This window comes from Mauremys mutica, chromosome 5 (assembly GCF_020497125.1).
Source record: "Mauremys mutica isolate MM-2020 ecotype Southern chromosome 5, ASM2049712v1, whole genome shotgun sequence".
Taxonomy (NCBI): domain Eukaryota; kingdom Metazoa; phylum Chordata; order Testudines; family Geoemydidae; genus Mauremys; species Mauremys mutica.
Genome location: NC_059076.1, coordinates 39,400,549 through 39,421,545, shown reverse-complemented (window position 1 = coordinate 39,421,545; position 20,997 = coordinate 39,400,549). Strand labels below are relative to the sequence as shown.

At 42.5% G+C, this 20,997-nt stretch overlaps 2 protein-coding genes across 5 annotated transcripts in view; one reads left to right on the top strand and one right to left on the bottom strand.

Moving 5' to 3' along the window:
• Nucleotides 1-3,406, top strand: part of C5H4orf17 (chromosome 5 C4orf17 homolog) — a 39,453-nt gene extending 36,047 nt beyond the window's left edge. The window contains exons 8-9 of one of the 2 annotated variants that reach the window (XM_045018958.1): nucleotides 231-274; nucleotides 1,376-3,406. In XM_045018958.1, the coding sequence (XP_044874893.1) occupies nucleotides 231-274; nucleotides 1,376-1,548 (217 nt within the window). In that variant the 3' untranslated portion in view covers nucleotides 1,549-3,406. The remainder of the gene's footprint in view (nucleotides 1-230; nucleotides 275-1,375) is intronic. The other variant, XR_006579782.1, reaches the window with a different exon arrangement.
• Nucleotides 3,407-6,236: 2,830 nt separating this feature from the next.
• On the bottom strand, nucleotides 6,237-20,588 carry TRMT10A (tRNA methyltransferase 10A). 3 transcript variants are annotated; one of them, XM_045018961.1, is made up of 8 exons: nucleotides 20,571-20,588; nucleotides 17,208-17,487; nucleotides 15,941-16,103; nucleotides 13,494-13,565; nucleotides 12,926-13,000; nucleotides 11,331-11,480; nucleotides 10,520-10,625; nucleotides 6,237-8,149 (listed from the first exon to the last, which is right to left on the bottom strand). In XM_045018961.1, exons 2-8 carry the CDS (start codon nucleotides 17,405-17,407, stop codon nucleotides 7,980-7,982), a joined length of 936 nt encoding a protein of 311 aa, XP_044874896.1. In that variant the 5' UTR covers nucleotides 17,408-17,487; nucleotides 20,571-20,588; the 3' UTR covers nucleotides 6,237-7,979. The 3 variants fall into 3 exon arrangements, with proteins under 3 accessions (XP_044874896.1, XP_044874895.1, XP_044874894.1); XM_045018960.1 differs by lacking the exon at nucleotides 20,571-20,588 and adding an exon at nucleotides 19,137-19,206; XM_045018959.1 differs by lacking the exon at nucleotides 20,571-20,588 and adding an exon at nucleotides 18,753-18,946.
• Nucleotides 20,589-20,997: the final 409 nt, after the last annotated feature.

The following is a 20,997-nucleotide window of genomic DNA, read 5'->3' as shown; positions in this document are numbered from 1 at the left end:
GTCGTGAAAGTGTTGGTTTTGCGATTGAGGCTTGTCAGCTAGAGCTTGAATTGAAAATGTTGCTAGGTAGGAGAGATTCCATTCTTGGGTACAAAGTTATACAAGTGGAACAGTGCCAAGGTTTACAGGCACCAAAGAACCCTTTAAGCCATTGCTGTATATATCAGCTCACACAAAATGCCTGCTGTTTCTTTTTTTATGGCTTTATAAGCTCTCCCTGTTCTATTCAGGCCTTCAAGTAAAGCATCAGAAGCAAGTAAAGGAATGGAACAAGGTAGGTGATGGAAATTCTAAGACACTATACAGCTAGAAATGTATCCAATGCCATAGTGTAGACATATTGCACTTTAAGGTTTTGTATGTAAGATCCTTGAAAATTTTAAACAGTTTAGAGTTTATTTTTTACACTGGGATGAAGAGAATTCAATGGCAGTATGAAAAATACAGCAGTATGTCAAGTTAATTGGGAGTTAGATTTCTGAGAATCTGCGCTTTTTATTATCACCACTGATTCAGCCTCCTTAGAAAGAACATTCATGTATCACTTTCCCCACTGACTGCACCTCATTAACAAAGCAGTGCAAAGTATACTTATTTGCAGCTGCTGACAATCTTACTTCAACCACCACTAGGATTCACCTTTCTGTAAATTCTCCTGATTTCTTCCTCCACACAGTCAAAACCTCCCGCTATTCCTCAGACATGTGCCCAAACTCTTCCTGTCAACTAGCTTTTGGATTCCACCTTGCCTTGCACCATCAACCAGCACATCTCCCTCGTCCTCTAAATAAAACATGCTTTCCTAGTCAGTCTCCCTCAGCTACCAAAGACACATTTGCAGCCCCTACCCAGACAGTTTCACCTCCCTCAGATCACCACCTTCCAGGTGTTATACATCTGGAGTGCAATAAAGGTTAACAAAGCAGCACATGGGGGAAAAAAAAAAGACTACCCCTTCTACAAGAAAGTGGTAGTCTGAGTTGTTTACATGATCATGAGACTGTGCTAGCAGTAACCTGTATTAGCACACCAGGATATAGTGAGTTTGACCCTCCACCCAAAAAGGGGGGTACACTCTATTTACACTGGTTCAAAAGTACTACTATCATTCCATAGTGAGTGAAAGTATAGTTTAGAATACCTGTGGGTGGAGACTTTACATGGGAAGGATGAGAAAGGAAACCAGAGAAGGAATTTTGTAATTTCTCAGAGACCAACAATTTTCTCTTCTCAAAGAGTCATGCAGTTGGAGATCCTCCATGCTACTATTTTCATAATACTACCAGAAACGCATGCTAAAAGCCAAACAAATATTGAAAAACAAAGCCTAAGCTTAATGTGGTATAAAGCTTTATTGTTCAAAAATCTTTTCCAGAAAGGGAGAGAGATGGTCATTTGTCCACAAGAGGGGAGAGACTTACAATCCCAATTTCTGAAAACGTACACAGAGGAAGGTGCCACAGTCCTTCCTTAGCACTCCGACAGAAGCCCCACCTCCGCTACAGCAAGTTACCCACTGATCAGAGACATCTTACTGCCAGAGAATAACTTCCTCTTTAAAGCTTCTGAAACAGCACAACTCTTCCCTTCAAGTATTACCATATGTACTATTAGCAGCAATAATTACAAACATACCTAACGCTGGCTTCCCCTTTAAAAACAAAAACTTGTGTTAATTTCATTTAGTCCGTAAGTGTTTCACCAAAGACCACTGAAGAGTATATACAGAATGACTTCTCCAGAAACTTTTGGATATTTCATTCAAAATGCCTATACAAGTAAGATTAAGAGAACTGTAAATAAAAGATGTTTCATCTACCCTGCAAGACTCTTAACACAGGCATTTCATCTTTAAGGAAACCTAAATTTGCTATTAACTTGGAACATCAAGTGAAAAGAGTATCCACTGCTGTTATGCTTTCTAGCCTCTCTGAAATGATGCACTGTACAGCAACTGGGCAGTACTATATTACACCTTGATTACAACTTTAGCTGTGGGTGGAGTTGTAACCACAGAACTAATCTTTTTCTCTGCATTCTAGAGTTTATTATATGACACCATAAGAGAGTGTCGCAACTTGATCAAAAAAACCTCAGGCAACACATTTAAAAGCTCTGTTAGTCTATAAGGTGCCACAGGATTCTTTGCTGCATTTAAAAGCTTGGCAGCTGACTTGCCCCCTAACAAGTATGTGCATATATACACATATTTGTGCACAGGGGTCAGGCCCACAAATGGATACATTGTGTGTGGATATGCCAACTGCTCATGTAATTATAGAGATACATGGGCACATGTATGTTTTGCAAGGTGCAAGTCACACACCAGTTTTTGAAAAGCTGACCCTAAATTTTCAATCCTAGCTCACTAGAAAAAGCATGACTACAGGCAGAATGACATGCTCTCTGCAAAAAGAGTAAGCGATTATCTAGATCAATTCCTCTCATAATAGCTGAGAAGTGTCATGTATTTAACACTGGGGGTGAGGTGGGGGGAAGGGGAATGAGGGGAAAGAAAGGGAGGACAAAAAGCCCCAACAAAACCAACTAAATAAACCCGAGATCACAGAAATGGTGGCAAGCACAGCCTATTTAAAACTGGAACCATTTATTGAAACCCTACCTTAACCCACCCTTTTGGGCATGTTTGGATAAGAGAAGTCACACCTCTGTTTTTGGTTCACTAAAAGATCTAGGCCAGAGATTCTCAACCTTTGGTCTGCGGCTCCCTGGTTAACAAAACAACAGAATGGTTACATGATGCTATCACTCCTTGTTTGCACCTAAGTCACATTGAAAAGAAAGGAAACAATTTGAAATCTTTTAAATTAATACTAATTTTCCATGTAAGCAATTGCTATTGTTGCTCCAGGAGTAAAGGACAACAGGGAAAGTTAAGGATGAAGAGAAAACAACTGAAATCTCTTGGTTGAGTTGATATTTTATTTCATTACTTACCTTTGTTCTTTAAAGTAAATAATAAAAAGTCAGCTTCAAGAACAGTAGAACAAGCCCAATCTAACAGAGTATGAGAGAGTCATTACTGAACAATTGATGGCAACAATGCTAATGTGTCCTTTCAACAGCATGCTTAACTTTCCTCTGAAGCTGCTTGTGGTCCTGGTAGGTTATTGAGCAAATATATTAGAGTGAGAAGTGTATTGGTTTACAAAGACAACTACAATCAACAACATTTTATAAGTTTTTTTTCCCAATACCGTCTGTACTTATTTGCATAAGAACATAAAGCTAGTCCCCCGCCAAATCTGCCTCATTGAAGATAAGTTGTAAGATATGTACACTCACACATGTGGCAAAAGTGCTTCAATAAATATATTTAACAGGTTAAATAGTCCTTTAACATATTAGTGACAACCCATTGTACTTAATCCAATTTTTGACTGATCCTAATAAAAATGCTTCATGATGAAGTTTTCTTAAGCTAAAGAAAGTGTGCATGTCCTCCTTTCACTCCATGCCCTTGAGCATCTGCTCTTTCAGTTACGTGGCTTCCCTTCAAAAAGACAGTACGTAGCAATGATGGACACTCCCATAAGACTATTCTTGTGAGGTAGTCACATTTCATCCTACTATAATAAAATGAGATGGCCTATCTTCAAACTATCACTGTCCCTGACACTAACAGCTGAGTCTGCAGGATCCTATCTACTGTGATTGAAAAGGCTCAATTTTAAAATTTTATTAAAGCTAAAGTTAAACAAATTATATAATGATGATGATGATGATGATGATGTTCGTCCATCGTTTTCGAAGAAGACCTTAACATCTATCAGGTTGTGAGCTGTCCACAGTGCGTCCGCAAATGGCTGGTAAGGCCAATACGGGCACGGAATGTTCTGCCACATGTCGGGCAGACATGCGTGGGCACCACTGTTACAACATTTGCAGCTCTGGCTTTACGGAGTGCTCGCTTCTCTTGTGCTAGTGTTATCCTTCTAGCTTCAGATGTCTGGCAGCCTTGGTGGATCAGCGTACGCCATGTCGATCGGTCTTGTGCCAGGGTTTCCCAGGAGGTGATGTCGATATCCAGGGACTTAAGAGAGGCTTTCAGCGTATCTTTGTATCGCTTCTTTTGTCCCCCGTGCGATCGCTTTCCTTGAGACAGCTCACCATAGAAGAGCTGTTTGGGGATGCGGTGGTCTGGCATCCTCACAACATGGCCTGCCCAGCGTGTCTGGGCTTTCATAAGCAGAGTGTAAACTGATGGCAGGCCTGCTCTGGAAAGGACTTCTGTGTCAGGCACCTTATCCTGCCACCGAATCCTCAGAAGTCTGCGGAGGCAAGTCGTGTGGAAGTGGTTCAATTGCCTAGCGTGCCTCCTGTATACAGTCCAGGTCTCACTGGCATACATCAAGGTAGTTAGCACTACTGCTCGGTAGACTTTAAGCTTTGTAGCAAGGCTTATTCCACGGCGGTCCCACACGTTGGTCAGCAGTCCGCCAAATGCAGAGCTTGCCTTGGCGATTCTGCAGTTGACCTCGATGTCAATTGTCACTGCACGGGAGAGGGTGCTGCCAAGGTATGTAAATTGGTCCACTGCTTGCAGCTTTTGCCCCTTCACTGTGATGATGGGCTCTTGGTGTTGGGCTTTCGGAGCAGGCTGGTGCATCACTTCGGTTTTCTTTATGTTGATAAGAAGGCCAAATTATATAATACATAGGTTAAGAAAAGCGTGTCTGTACATCTGGGTATAGTGCTTAGATCATCCACAAATACAAAGTTTGTTTTAAAAAGTCATGATACATAGAGTACATAATCAGCAATAACCCAGCTTTAGGTGAATAGATTTAACAATATAGTTTAGATATTAGAATCCAAATACTCAGCTACATCACTCATGAAAAGTTGTACAGAGATTTGGTTGTGGAAAGCAAAATATATCAATGAGTGGAGATTGTCCCTCAGTAATTGAGAATTTTGCTACACTAGTTTAAAACACTCCACCTCAAGCATTTTTAAACACTTCATGAAGTGCTCAGGTTGCAATCCAATATTCCTCAGAGTATTTATACTCCATTGTTCTTGGAAGCTATTCCCATGTTATTGGAGACTAGGCTGATTTAGTAAGTGTACAATCTTTGCGATGCACAATAAACAAATAGCGATGAGTTATATACCCTTTACAGTCCTTACTAAAGGACAAGTTTTCAAGAGCTTCACTCTTCATAAAAGTGAGCACAGAGCTCTGCTGGCTGGGTAGAAGTTCAAAGTAATTTCAATAAGCAGTTAAAAGGGAAGCAGATAAAAGAGTAACAAATAAGTAGGAATAATGTTGAATACTATTTAGTTGACTATAAACAGTGAATTAAAGTTAAACTTGATGTCAAAATGAACGTGGGAGGTATAGTGTCCTGTGATAAACAACACCTAAATATCTGGAGAAGAAGGGGGGGGAAAAAGACTGATTACCTTTTGTCATCCACTCTTGATATTGCCTCAGAGAGGCATCAGGATTGCACAGCTCAATTGATGTTGCTTATGGTTTATCAACAACAATATACTCAGCCTTGGAAAAGAAATAAAACTAAGATGTCCCTGCCCCAAAGTGCATGTCATTTAAAATACTGACAAAGGAGAAGAGGATGCATTGGGAGAGAGAGAAATGAGTCAAGTTAAACTGATCTGGCTCATGTATGGACCTTGGTGCCTTACAATTGCCAACTGAGCTGAAAAAATGATGTTGCTTGTCTTAAAAAGTGCAAATTTGAAGTTAGTACAAAGTTTTAAGTGAGTCACATCTCCTCTCCAAAATGAATCACTTTGCCCATGACAGAAGTCCTGAATGTTTCATTGATCAAGAGTCTCCTACTTGCAAACGATTGATTTTCACATTATGCAACTCATTATTTTAAAAACAGTAATGATGAGCACTCTACAACCACTTTCAAATCATTATATTTGACACAATAAGACATAAGACATGGTGATATGTTAGTGCAAATGAAAAAAAAGAGAAAACAAAAACTTGAGGCAGAAGCCAAATGAGAGAGGCAGTGGCTAACACACAGTAGAGAGGAAAACGTAAGAAAGAAATTGTTTTAAATAGTGTGTAATATGTTGAAACAAAGACATGAATATATTTCAAAGTTATCTGCAGCAGATGTTGTAAAGTGTTCATTTCAGAGCTTTTGGGTTAAAAAGAAATTAATTCTTGCTTAATACGTAAATCACACCAGTGAAGAGACAAGAGAATATATTTTGTTGTAAAAAAAAAAAAAAAAAAAAAAAATGTAACTTCCACCATACCAAAAAAAAGTCTGGTCAATACAACAATGCAGAAGAGCTACCTTTTAGAGTTGTAGAATTAATTCCACATGAATAAATTGTAGCATTTAATTTTAATGTGCTCAAATCTGAGAAGGAAACAAGACACATGGCAGAATTAGAAAATCTTAACTGAAACATGAAATGCTTAGATCAGATTTAATGAATACTATGTGCAGCAGTATGCAATACCTCAACTGTAAAATGTACACTTTGAACCTTTGCCATTTTACACATTTGTTTATTAACAAAGGAAACTGGTACTGGCAAGTGCTTTACTTTGTTTATGCTGTACATTTCTTTGGCTCTTCAAACAAAACAAGACAATGCTTTTGTCCAAAAGTTTCTCCAGGTTCAGAGACAAAACGTAACATATTTCTCTGTGGCATATCTACACAATGAACCCACCACAGCATTTCATTTGAGCAACAAACTGTTGCCAACGACCTAAGGCAGATGAATCTTCACTGTAGTTTATCAGATGGCTGCCTAAATGAGTTCTCAAAATTAATTTATATTAAAAAAAGAAAGCACAACAATGATCACACTGAACATGTCCAATCATAATTTGCTTGTTGCCAACCCTGTAAAACTATAGGCCACATGTAAATCTACACAATTCCAGTTCAATTCCCAGTCTGAAAGTGGTGACAGTGGAAGGAGGACTGGAGCTGGGTACAGAGCCAGTCACATCTATGGCCCCTGTTCAAAACCCGCCCACGTCACAAGTGCCCAGAAGCTGCTATCATCCAAATGCTCTTTGGGAGTCTATTGATGATTGCAGACTTGCTCTTGGTAGGTACTTGTCCACATCCCAAAAGCTATACTACAACTGGCTACCTTCTCGATAGCCCCTGCAGAAAGGGATGAGAGAATGGCCTCACAGGTGTGAAAGGGCACCTTCTGCCCCCAATGCTGTCTTCTGGCCTGCTTCAGGAGTACTGAAATGGCTATTTTAAAAATTTAGTTAGAACAGAAAGCTTCAGTTCAGGAGGCAAGAAGAGTAACTTTTTTTTGAAATATTCACAACCCTGCCAGAGAAGGAGGATACTCATTCTATAGGCAGGTCTGCTGTGACAGATGATGTTTTTTAAAAAATTATGTTTTAAAGTGTCCAAAGCAGAGTTCTTGGCTCCCAATGTTTTTTTCAGAGACCATAAGACTGTTCTTTGCTCAGAAACCCCCCACACTGATGATGAGAGGTTATACACACTTTGCAACAGACAATGCTGGAAGGAGCTTTCAGATTCATTAACCTTTGACACTCATTGCTTTTAAGACATAATATATGATAGGGGTGAATAGGGAAGAATAATAAAATATCAAGGGTACATACACAAAACAGGGACAGTTACAAACACATTAATTATTAGGTTTCATCACAAGCTTCAGGAAAAATAAAATAATACCGCTCTGTATGTATCAAATAAAATATTTTAAAAGAAAATAAATATTAGCTTCCATAACAAAATAAGTTCTGCATTTGCCATTAATTTACTTTATAAAAAGCTCCAAAAATGAAGTATTTTCAAGGTAAAAATAACATTAATCTTTACAACGTCATTCCAAGTGTAGCCACTTAAACAAATACCACTAGTGAGATAGATTGTTCTCAAATGTTTCATCTAACTCATGTCTTATTTCTATCCTTTGTGCCACATGCACTTCTCATTCCTGCCCTCTTCCACAGTTGCCTAGTCGCTGTCCGAGCTATTATCTTCACCAGCCTCTTTTTCATGCAGCTCACATTTGGAGGAGTCATTGGCTTCGCCCAGAGGACTGGCCCCTTTCCGTGGTGGCAAGACACTGAAAAATGCTTCCTTCCAGTTTCTCTTCTCCAGATAAGAGAGGATTATCTCAAACACTGCAACCAAGAGAGACCACCAGCTCTTCAATAGTGAAGTAACTGAATTTCTGACAGGAACAGAGACTAATTCTTAAAGAACACACGTTTAAAAACATAAGCCAACTGTTGCAAGGATCTTACCTCTTCCCCCAACACCACAAAATAAAGCAAGCCCTTTGGATTAAACAGAAAATCCAGTACAGCTGCAGCAGTCAATTCTTGTTCTTGTATGAGCTTTCCCTCTGCTCCCAAAATAAGTATGCTTTGAAAATTATTTAGAACAGCCTTACAGAGTCATGGATGATACACCCAACCCAGGCACAAAATGTACTTGCTTCCTTTTACTATGCTAAAGAATGGTGCAGAAAAGATAATTACCCAAACAAAAACAGTCATCTCTTCCTCCTACCCACCGCACTCTGACATGTTACACTTGTGCCACGCTGATTTCGTTGTATTTGTTTTTAAATAAAAGGACACAAGTTAATGTACACCTTAAATTTGACCTGCCTTGTTATAATATTTTGTAATTACTCTATGTAGAATGCTTAATCTTCTTAGTGCTTTATAATCACTTAGATCCTCACAATGATCCTCAAACAGACAAATAAATATCTACATTTTACAGATAGGGAAATGGAGGAAAGTTGCTTAACCTCTCTGCCTAATGCTGAGAGGGACTCAGAATCCAAGCTAGCAGTTCCTAGCTCACAGTCTTGATAGACAGAGTGGCCTCAAAATAGCAGCCAGAACTAGAAAGAATGTTCAGAGGTGGAGGGAAATTTTAAACAACATTTTCCAATACAGTAACTCATCATTTAACATTGTCCCGCTTAACCTTGTTCCAATGTTATGTCCCTGCTCAATTACAGAACATGCTCTGTTGGCCCAATTCTGCCATCCTTATTCATGTCAAGTTGTACTTCGCATCAAAGTATTCCTATTGAAATTGGGCCAAATAATATTAAGGTTACAATATATGCAAGGGATTGAATTATAATAGTTAAAGGCACCTTACGTTTTGAATTTCCTGTCTTTTGTGCCTAAAGTCCTCAACAAGGATATTGCATTAACATGAGATTTTAATAGAAGTACTTTACATGTTTATTGCTTTTCAATTGTCGTTCTCAAAATGCTTTACAATGGCAGATAAACATAAAAAATCCCATTTTACAGATAGATTCAGAGAGGCTAAGAGACTTGCCCAAAATACACAGTGGATCAGCAGAAGAGTCAGGCACAGAACTGTGATCTGACTCCCAGCCTAGAAGATAGCACCCAGAAATGATACTAGAGGTCAGTATACGACTGTTGCAGGAGAACTACTAAAATGGCCCCAGCTAATATCCTGCAGTTTTAAATGGATAATATGTGGAACCCTCTTCCCTACCTTGTGATACAATATTTAAAGCTACAGCTGTGTGTGTGTGTGAAATGCTTCCAATATATGCGTTTTGGTAATACTTAAGTCACTAGTTAATGATTAAGCTTAAGTAATCAAAGTTATAGCTGATTCTCTGCTAAATTTATGATGTACATCCACTGGTAATTTTGAGACTGGATGAGCATGCCATTGCACACATCATCAACATTTGATAATATTTAAGATAATAAATACTTTTAGCAGCAACAATAAAAGGACATTTTCAATAAAATAAGAGATGGTAGAGGAAATTCAAATGGTGAAAAATAAAGACACATAAAATAGTAAAACCAAATTTAAAAAAAAAAAAAAGTTGAGCAGCAACCATATTGCATATGCTTATATTTAAATCTAACTAATCACTTAAAGGTCCCAGGTGTCAAAACTGAAAGGACTAAGGGCTTTTTTAGAAAAAGAAAAAGATAGATTAGGTAGAGAGTGTGGTTGTATACCTCAACCTATCAGATGCCGAAAACCAAGTACATGCATTCTGGGATCTTGCTGAATGTCAATGCAAGAGAATCAGGGAGAGAAAACAGAACATTGCTAAAAGCCAGTTGAATAAATTGTGCAACTATCCACCACATAATCAATGAACACCAAAACTGTGAAACAGGGCCAGTTTTTCATCTCTTGCATTTATCTTTTAAAGGGAATAGAAACACAATGGCAAATCCTAATATTCTTGTCCTTTAACTGTTTTCAAGGAAGAAATTTAGCCACCGTGGGTAGGATTTTCCAGAGTGCCATGTTTCCATAGGAACTTAAGTCCCATTGAGTTGTCCTAAGTCATTCAGGCACAATTGGAAAAAAATCTCACTTTTATAAAGATTAAAGGCACCCAGCCACTACTGAAATAAGAATTAGGTCTTTATGCTCTGATGTACTTTTGAAGATTCATATAACTTGATATTGCTGACACATTCTGCACATTTTCATTTTTATTTTGCAAACTCATGACTTACCATGATTAACTGCCAATACTTTCCGGCTGTTCATTTTCACAAAATTTCCAAGTGGAAGCTGTGCATGACCAATTCCCTGTTCTAGTGCCTTTTTGTAAGTAATCCCCTGCAGCAAAGACACCCCCCCCCAAAAGTTAACCAAAAATCACGATTTCTGATAAGACTGTACTATATAATGAGCTGTCTACCACTAGGAAAGAAAGACAAAACGAGTAAGATAATTACTGTTTTCAGGCAAGGGTTTTGCAAGCAGTGTTATACTGTCGCAACTCAAGACAAAGTGCGAAGTACAGTCTGTTTTAAGGTAGTATGTGTGTTGAACACTAAGAATTACTACAAATTATTCAGAATTGTATCTTATTTAGCAAATATTAAAACTCAAGGTTACCTGAGCTGTTTATTAATTATTATTTTTTTTAAAGAGAGAGTAGTGTTTTTGGTTTGTTATTTTAAATTCTAGTATTCCTTTAACACTTATGAAAAATTAAGAAATTGGTACTGCAGTGACTACATTCTGCAGGCCAACAGAGCCCCATTTAGCTCTCTAGCTTTGACAGTAGTTCAACCCGCTTTGTTCTGAAGAATCATTTGCCAAGACAAAATTTATCCTCCAATTTTTTTAATGACACATGAACTACAAAAAGTCACTACATACAACCACCTCCACTTTTGGCTCTTAAAAGTTTTACTGCACAAAATCAACCAATATGTTATTTAAAAAGTATCTGTTTTTGCTGATTTGCATGTGTTCAGTAAGAACACTAAATTAGATGCTGAAAGAGCAGCTTTAAAGAACGTAGTATCTGTCTACCTTGTGGTGATTGTGATCCACCAGACCTCCAATTACATAGGCTTTAGTCTCATCTACTTCATTCAGCACATCAGGGGAGTCTGATGTAAGATACACGAGGTCTTCCTTCTTCATTAGCTCATTATAATGCTCTGATGAAATATGGATATCCTTTGAGATACAAAGAAGTTCAAAGGTTACTCACACTATTGAATAATGCTTGGCCAGGCTAAACACCAACAGAAGTACCAATGGAGCAGTGTGACCATGCTGTCTATGCCAAGTCAAATACAGTTTTGTCCCATATCCACTGTACTGCTTTCTAGGTACCTATCCCACAGTTCCCAGCACAGCTCTCAGAAGCAGTGGCTTGTGAAAAGTTTAAGGCCTTCTGCAATTCCTCTGGACTCTCAGAAGAGGCCAAACCCTTGTGACTCCCTTAAAAAGTCCCTGTGGACCTAAATCACTTCCAAGATCTTTTTTCGAAAGGGAAGCCAGGATAAATGCTCAACTATTGCTTGGCAAGAAAGATTTCTGCTACTGCTTTTTAAAAGCAGTCACCGGGACTTGTGTGATGGAACTGCTCTATAACTTATTAATATAGTTTGTTGACCAAGTTATTGTATGAATATATTGGTTTAGTTAATAGGTGCTGTAAGAAAAATCAAGCAGGAAGGAAAGAATAGCTCAAGGTATGCCACTTCTCTACAAACACTCAGTTTCTTTCCTAACGACACTTATGTACAGATCTATCACAGGGTTTAAAAATGATCACTCTCAAGAAGGGAGTAGTTGTGTGGACGACTCAGAACCAACAGACTAGACAGACACCCACTGGGGTTATCTGAAGAAGTTAGGGCCACCCAGACTACCATCAGGGGACGGTAAGCCCCTAGGTAAGACAGACATACATGTAGATCATATGTTATTTAAAATCACTTTATAGCCCCACACTAACAGGCCAGCCACGGGTGTTTTAGTGCAGCATAGACGTACCGAAAGAGATTTGCTCAAGGTCACACAACATTTGATAGAACTGAGTAAGGAACTCTGACCTCCTCCTAGGCAATGCTTCCTCATGCAAACAATTAAAATAATGTGGGAACATTATTAAAGAAAAGGAGTTACAAGAAACCCAGTATGTCAGCAGTCTTTCTGAATGTGCCATTCTTGACAGTACTCGTGTCAGGCAAGATAGTATGGGTCAGCTCACTAACACTTCACCTCTGGAAACCAGAATCTAGTCTAGATCAAGGCATAACAGATGTATTTAGCTTCATGGTTAGTCAATACAATCTGAGATAAAAAGCCATGAATAGCAAGAATCAAGGAGTGGGAACATTACAAGTCAGAACAGAGATGCATCAGTAATATTAACTGAAGAAATACCTACTGATACAAAGCTAGCCTTAAGTCAGGGCAGTCACTCATATGAACACTAAATTCACTCAAAACTGAAGTCATTAAGAGATCAAAAAAGTGGTGTTAGTTTGTGTCTTGATAAAATACAGTACATGGAAAAGATACAAACCAAAGTAACTGTAGCAATCCTTGAAGGAATATTAAGATAGAAATTTCCCACTGAGTCACCGAATTACTTAATTATCTGTCATTACCTTCCAGTTGACCCATCCTTTGTCATTTTCATTCATGTTGTTCTTCAACTGGCCTCCATGGCTGGTCAAGTAAAACTTAGAGGGATACAAAAAAAAAAAAAAGTGTATAATATTCAAATTCAAGATGCTGATTTGTCTCCACACATGCTTTATCAGACAAGCTTTTTTTCTGAAGTGTTAACTAAAACTCACTTTCATTATTTACTAAAGGAATCTGGCACCAAGAACATTTTTGAATCGTCAGTACAAAGGGTTAAGGACTAAGCATTTTTTGCCTTATGTGCTGCGGAAAGAAAAGTGGACATCCAAAAGGTATTTTGGACTGGCAGCTTTTATATTGGCATTCACATGCCTTTTTATCTATGTAGGTATTTTTATGGTGCTCACTATCAGGAAGGTAGTGTTAGCATTCCTTTAATAGAGGAATGACAGAAATATGATCAAACTAAGTTTTTTTTTTATTTTACTAAAACTGTACCCTCTTTTGGGCAAGGACTGCCTCTTCTGCATGCTCCGTACATCAGTAAGCATGACCAGTGCTCAAATATAGATTGCTGTTGTAACATACCTGTACAGGATGTAATGCTTTACGGTTTTCTGCATAACATCTCTGAATTTGCTTGTGAAGCTTCTTGACATCCTGTATATAACACAATTTGTTTTTATACAGTCCTTCAGACAGATCACCACAAAATGCTTTACCAAGAGTCAGTCAGAAGCTAGAGAGAGAGAAAGGAAGCTTTTAACCAGCAAAATAGATTCCTGAGTGGGACGGCATTAGACCTTCCGAGAGAAAAGGAGAACGACAGCTGTGAGGGAATTATGTACACACATACACACAAATATATGCATCTCCCATAGAGTACATATTTAACCACTCTTACGCAAATTGTGACTTGATTCACATTGTTCTATATAATTATATGTCAATGAACGACTGAATAATACACATACTACTATTGAGTTACAGATTGTGTAACTACTTCCAGGAATAGAATAGATTCCTTTATCATCATGTATCGTGTTAGTCTGTATCCACAAAAACAACAAGGAATCCAGACTCCTCATTGTTTTTATCATCATGCATATTTTAATTATAAAAACACCCTTTCCCACACACACAAAAGACCTCATGCAAATTATACTCTTTTTTTTTTAATTTCAAACAAGTCAGGGATATGAAGTTCATCAATACCATGTTTTTATTTCAGTTACATAAAAACAAATGTTTAGATTATTCAGCAAAGGACAGAAAAATAAAAACAAATAATGGCCTTCCTCTAACCAGCCGTACCATGAAACAATCAAAGTCTCCAGACCCTCCACCTCTAATCCCTCAGCCTTCATAAATACCTGAGAAAAGCTATCGTCTTTGCACACAAAAGGAGGAAGTGCATTCTAGAGTCAAGAAACTTTTATGGAAAATGCCCTACCAGCAGCTCCTTCTCATGTATCTCAGAGGAGCACCTCTGATCTCAGTTGTGACAGTACAGCATAAAGAGAAATGCCTCAGGTAACTGGGTTCCAACCCATTTAGGACTTTAAATAGGTTCAGAAAAATCACTTTGAACTCTACCCAGAAACCTACTGGAAATAGTGCCACTGAGTACTAGTGTTATATGCTCCCTGTATTACACTCTAGCTGCCAGTGTATTCTGTGCTAGTTTGAGTGTTTCAGCGTGCAGCCTCACACAGAGTGCAATATGGTGGTCTAGTCTTGAGGCATTTCTCAGACTTTAAAATCTTCAGGGTAGAGACCGTCTTTGGGGTTTGTATTTGTACAGCACCTACCACAATAGGATCCTGGTCCATGACAAGGGCTCCTAAGTGCTACAATAATACAAATAATAAAGACAGATGATGGTAGAAAGGCTTGCATCAAAAAAGAAAAGGGCACACTCTTCTAGCCAGATGTAGGTGAAAAAAATGCCTTTTTGGCTATAGCTGTTTAGTCAACAAGAAGTACAGTAAAACTAAGATGGCACCAGGACCATCCCTATAGGGGTGCAGGGCCAGGGACACAGAAACTCGGTGCCTGTCTGCCAGGGGGGTGCCCTCCCACAGAACCCACCCGCTCTCCACCCCTTCCCCCACAGCCCCAACCAGTTTCGCCCCTCCCCCAAGCGTGCTGCACCCTTGCTCCCCCCCACACCCCCAGGAGCCGAACCAGTGGTAGGCACTGGGAGGGTGGGGGAGGTGGTGATCGGCAGGGCCCACAGGTGAGCAGGAGGTGCTGGGGGGAAAGGGAGGTTGGTAGGTGGGCTCCTCCTCCCCCTCCCGCCTCCTCACGAAGCGCAAAGTCTGCCAAAGTGCAGGTCCCGGGGCAGTTGCCCTGATTTGCCATATCCTAGGGATGGCTCTGGATGGCACCTGGCTTACAAATGGTGAAAAAACTTCCTTAGAGTACAGGGGGGGGCCCTTTCTGATTCTCCCTATTCTGTACCCCTACCCACCAAAATCACTCCAATCTTTTCTTTATTACCCAGAAGCCAGTTCAACTTCATCTATCCTGAGATTTCATTAAAACTCTAGATTACTTTCTCTACTAGACCATCCAGCTCTGAGGTGACTGAAACAGAGCTGAGTATCACCATAATACTGAACACGCAGTATTCCATGTGTTCTCACTAACTCTGCTAGGGGCCTCAAACATACCTGGAACAGTAAAGGGGGTCAGGGAGAGGAAAGACCTCTGCCGTACCCCCCAGCAGAGTGCTCTTGGAGCATGAGAGCATTTAATGGCTGATATCAGGGACAAGGTTCTACTTTCTATTCTGGAATCAAATCAATTTTCAAGAACAGATCTCCAGAAAGATGACTGCTATTTTTAGCAAGTTTACATAGAGGTAATCTTTTGAAATCTGACAAATTTAAGAAGCCAACGTATAAGCTATCCCTCATGCACCAAGACAAAGATTATTTCATTTTCATCTGACCATAAATTCTTCCATTCTCAGATCACGCCATATTAGTATCAGAGAATCCATTTGCTTCCAATAGCAAAATTTCATTTACCTTTAATACCATCAAGTTGTCAAAACTGCAGTCTATAATAAGGCGAAGAGTACTAGGAATAACATCTCTACGTATACGCTTCCTGTCACTCCCTTCATTGTTAGATTCCAACTGATACTGACGCTCCAGTTTTCTTTTCTGGCGTTTCTCTTTTCGTCTCTGCCTAAAAAAATATAAAAAGTTAAAAAATAAGGATTGCCAGGTTTGTACAGTTGGTTAGATGTTCTGCATGTGGCAGATGGTTAGGAGATAAACATATGCTTTATTGAAAAGTTCAAATAAGAGATAGTGTGAGGCTGCCCCAGTTTCTTGGGTAGTACTGTAGCAATGGAGACAAGTTCAGAAACAACCCAAAGCTCATCTTTCTCGGTTTGTAGAATAGTGAGAAAACCTATAACACTATGTGTCTGATCCAGAGCTAACTAACATCGCCGGAAAGAATCCCATCCATTTCAATGGGACTTGGATCAGGTCATAAACTAGTAACAAACCACTATGGACAAAAGGGCCAGTTAGGGGTCTCAGTGAAACAATATATTTTATACTGCAGATTCTAACAGGTATCTTTTCAGTGGCTAAGGAAGTATACTACAGTGTGAGACATGGGAAGGGTCAGCCCAAGATCAAGGCAGGAAACTGAGGCTCAAAAAGTTCATTCTGAATAGCCACTGTCTTGGGAAGGTGCCAATTGGTGTATCGCCATGGTTCAGCTTGATCTAGAAGAGCCCATGCTTTGATACCCCTTTCTTTACCCCAAAATAAATTCCTACCATCACATCATCCTAAAAGATAATGAGCCACTCTGATTGTGACAGCATCCTGTATTATCAAAAAGAGGAGACTCTCACTGATTCCTGGTTCTAGCCTTGCTCATCAGGCTACCAGGGCTGGCAGTGATACCAGGGGCAGCACACTCAGCCAGTTCAAAAAGTAGAAATAATACCTCTCGTTGCTCAGCAACAACCATTTTGACCAATTAGTGCAGAGTATTTGCAGGTTTGCCCTCCTGAAATCCTCAATCTGCTGAGAAACAGTTGCTGAATCAAAGACCATTGAGGAGGACATTCATCTAAAATAAGTTCTCCCCGATGCTCTGACACAGAAGCCCAGAATGTTTCTCATACTCCACATTTGAACCAACACTGGCTTTAATTTTAATGATTATGTATGTGAACGGAATGTGTACATAAACTTCATGCACAGCAAAAAAGGAGAATTAAATACTGGATTGGAATCAGCAACATCGGAGACATAATTCAAATCACACCTGCGTAAATCTCTTTGCTCTTCCCATTGTTTCTGCTTCATTAGCTTCTTCATTTGCCTCTTTGACATAACTCCAGTGCTCTCTGTCTTGTCTGATCCTGGCTCCCCTTTCTTGCCTTGATTGTCATTTGAATTAATCTTTTCTTCCACATCAGGAATATCTGTGGGTAACAGATTTTCTGCTGGCATTTCTGACGACATTTGCTTTCCGATGGCTTTAGTGGATCTTGCCTAAAGAAGCTTGAATTTGTAAACTAAGTCTTTTTTCCCCAAGACTGTTTCTGCAATAAGCAGAAGACAGAACAGTTCAGAAATACCGCAAGAGGTCTAATTTAGATTAGTATCACTTTAAAGCTAATGTAAAGGGGGGGAGGGGGAGAGAGACAAACAAGAGCTGTAGACAGGCTTTTCCCCCATTCTAAGATTTGGTCTGTGCCTCAACAAGCAACTAATGCACAAGAGCAAATAGTAACACATATAACTGTAGTATTCAATACTTTTCTAGAAAATCACCTCTTAGCTACAGATAGCATACCACCTATTTAATGGTTTATTTTAAACCCAGAAGGGGACAGCCTATGCTGTGTTATGACTAGACTCATTTAAATTCTGTGACCACCCAAGTCAAAATTGAGTTCAAAATGATCCCCAAATGTATGTGCTGGAGAAAGAATACCAGGAGGACAGAATTCTGAAAGTATGGCTCAGATATTTGTTTGTTTTTAAATAAAGTTCGTTGCTGTTTAGACAGCCTGTTTACTGCAAATTTCCTAAAGCTATCACTTTCAATAAACAGTTTTACCCTTTCATTTTTTTCAAGAATTATCTGTAGTTGCATAAAGTTCTTAGTTGGAAGTCTCATAATTTGTTGGTTTTCCAATCACATTATCCTATTTTTAAGTGTTTTTCTTTTCCCCTACCCTGTTGCTGTGTAAATGCTGAGACAAATAGGGGGCTATCCCAGACCAACTGTATAGGGGAAAGAGTTAAATTAACTACCATGCATACACAGTCCCTGAAAGGCACAAAGTAAAACAGAGCACGTTTCGCTACCCTTTCAGTTATAGTAACGTTAGAGATGAATTATAACAACAGAAGTTCAAATTAATTCAGACAGAGGTTTGATTTTAAGAGACCTGGGTGGGGGGGGAAGAGATTTTAAGAAGACAGAAAATCTCTGTTCGGCTCTGGAAAGGGCACTGTCTGCTCAATGCAGGGGCGAGCCAGAGCCAGACAGACGCTCCTGCACCCCCAGCTGTTTCGGATTTACGCCGGAGCCCTGGTGCCGGGGCAGCTGAGCCCCAGGAGCGCGCCGCAGCGCCCGGGGAAAGGCCTCGCCGAGCTCCTGCAACCCGACTGCGGCCAGTCGCTGTTCTGCCAACCGCGGGGACCAGGGAGCCCCCGCACCGGGCTGCGGAGAGCGCGCGGCCCCGGCTGCCGGGGCTGATGACTCGTGACGGGGGAGCCCCGTCCCCAGGCTCAGCGCAGGCGGCTCGCGGCAGCGCTGACTCCGCGCACGCGCTGGGGCCGGGCGCACCGCACTTACCGGCGCGCGGCAGCGCCCACCCGCCACGGCCAGAACCACCACAGCGCTTCCAAAGCCCCCTCAGCGGCGGCCCCCGCGACTCAGGCAGCGACCGGAACCGCGTCGCCTGTCTGACGTCATCGGCCCGCGCCACTGCCTGTGGGTCTTCGCAGGCGCGCGGCTCCGGGGTGGAGGCGGCTCGGGACTAGCTGGCCGCGGCGTCAGAGGGGCGGGAAGGTGCCGCCCAGCCGGTCTCCTCTTGTACGCACAGCGAGCACCCCGCCCCCCCCCCCGCAGCCAGGTGCCTCAGGGGGCAGTGACCCCGCGCCGCCAGCCCCCTGCCAACAGCGCCGTGTAGCCTGGCTCAGGGGCCGGAGTCAGGCCTGAGGCACCTGTGTAGCCTACCTGCGGCAGGCAGCCTGTGCGGGGTGGCGCCCCAACGCCTGTAACAGCACAAACCAGGCTGATCCATCTACAGGGGAACAAGCCCGATAGTTATCCACAGGGTCACGCCCAGTGATGAGCTGCCAAAATCTTAACAACGGGTTCCTTATAAAAAGTTCTGATTTAAGGGATGTGCGACAGCATGTATTTTTTGTACCAATAGGGTTACCATACGTCCGTATTTTCCCAGGAGGTGATTAAGAACCGAAAAGCCTGACATGTCCAGGAAAATACAGATGTATTTTAACCCTACCTAAAGTTCTTTTTAAAAAAGATGGGGCTGAAATAGAAATGAGCTCCGTTTCACATGTGTGGGTGGTGATCAGGGACAGTCTCAATTTTTGAGTCTTTTTCTTATATAGGCTCCTATTACCCCTCACCCCCGTCCCGATTTTTCACACTTGCTGTCTGGTCGCTCTAGGGTGTGCACATGTGTGGGTCCCAGCTGCTCCCTGCCCCCCCCCCCATTAAAGCAGGTGTGCTGGGTTACTGCCCTGGGAACTGCAGGGCACCAGTGGATGTGGGGCTGGCTGCAGACAGGGGCGTGGGGCAGGGCTAGCTAGAGGCAGGGAGTGACACGGGCTGGCTGTGGGCAGGTGATGCAGACGGGCGGGCTGCGGGCGGCTGTGGGCAGGGGGTGGCTGCGGGCAGAGGCTGGCTGCAGGCAGGGGGTGGCTGTGGCAGGGGCTGCAGGCAGAGGCTGGCTGTGGCAAGGGCTGGCTGCGGGCAGAGGGCGGCTGTGGGCAGGGGCTGGCTGCGGGCAGGGGGCGGGACAGAGGGCGGCTGTGGGCAGGGGCTGGCTGCGGGCAGGGGGCGGCTGTGGGCAGGGGCTGGCTGTGGGCAGGGGGTGGGGCAGAGGGCGGCTGTGGGCAGGGGCTGGCTGCGGGCAGGGGGCGGCTGTGGGCAGGGGGTGGGGCAGAGGGCGGCTGTGGGCTGGCTGGGGGTGGCTGTGGGCAGGGGCTGGCTGCGGGCGGCTATGGGCAGGGGGCTGGCTGCGGGCAGGGGGTGGGGCAGGGGGCGGCTGGGGGCAGGGGCTGGCTGCGGGCAGGGAAGGTGGGGGAGGGGCGCAGATACTCACACGGGGAGGGGGGGGGGCTGGGAGCAGCAGGACGCAGCCGGGGACTCACGGGGCAGCAGCAGGAGCCCCAGGGCCAGAGGTCCAAAGAGCAGGAGCAGCAACAGGGCCAGGAGGCAGCTCACATGGCTCTCGCAGCACAGCACAGCGCAGCGCCCCCCGGCGGCCGGGAGGAGGAATTACAGGCTTCCCAGGCAGAGCCCATCAAAGCTTCCCTCGCAGGGAAGCTAGTTAACAAGCGGTTCTAAAACCGCTTCTAAATTTAACAACGGGTTCGCGCGAACCGGCTCCAGCTCACCCCTGGTCACGCCTGTACTCACAGAAAGCTCCCAAATACAGTTAAGGACAGAGGTGAAAGTAAGCCGAGCCAGTACACCATGCCGGACTGCATCGACTTCCACAGCAGGGATTTAAAGGGCTCAGAGCTCCCTGTTGCTGCGGGCAGCCCAGAGCCCTTTGAATCCCAGCCGCAGCTCCGGCGGCCGGGCTGGGGCCGGGATTTAAAGGGCTCCGGGCTTCCCTCAGCGGCAGGAGCTCTGGGCCCTTTAAATCACTGCCCCAGTCCCGCAAAGTTCGGGATTCCCCCTGGTGGCTAGAGCCACGGGCCCTTTAATGTGCCGCCCCAGCCTGCAAAGTTCGGGATTCCCCCTGGTGGCTACAGCCCCGGGCCCTTTAATGTGCCCCTGAGCCCCGTGGGGCTCCCAGCCACCTCTACAGCTGGGAGCCCCTGGTTGATTTAAAGGCTCT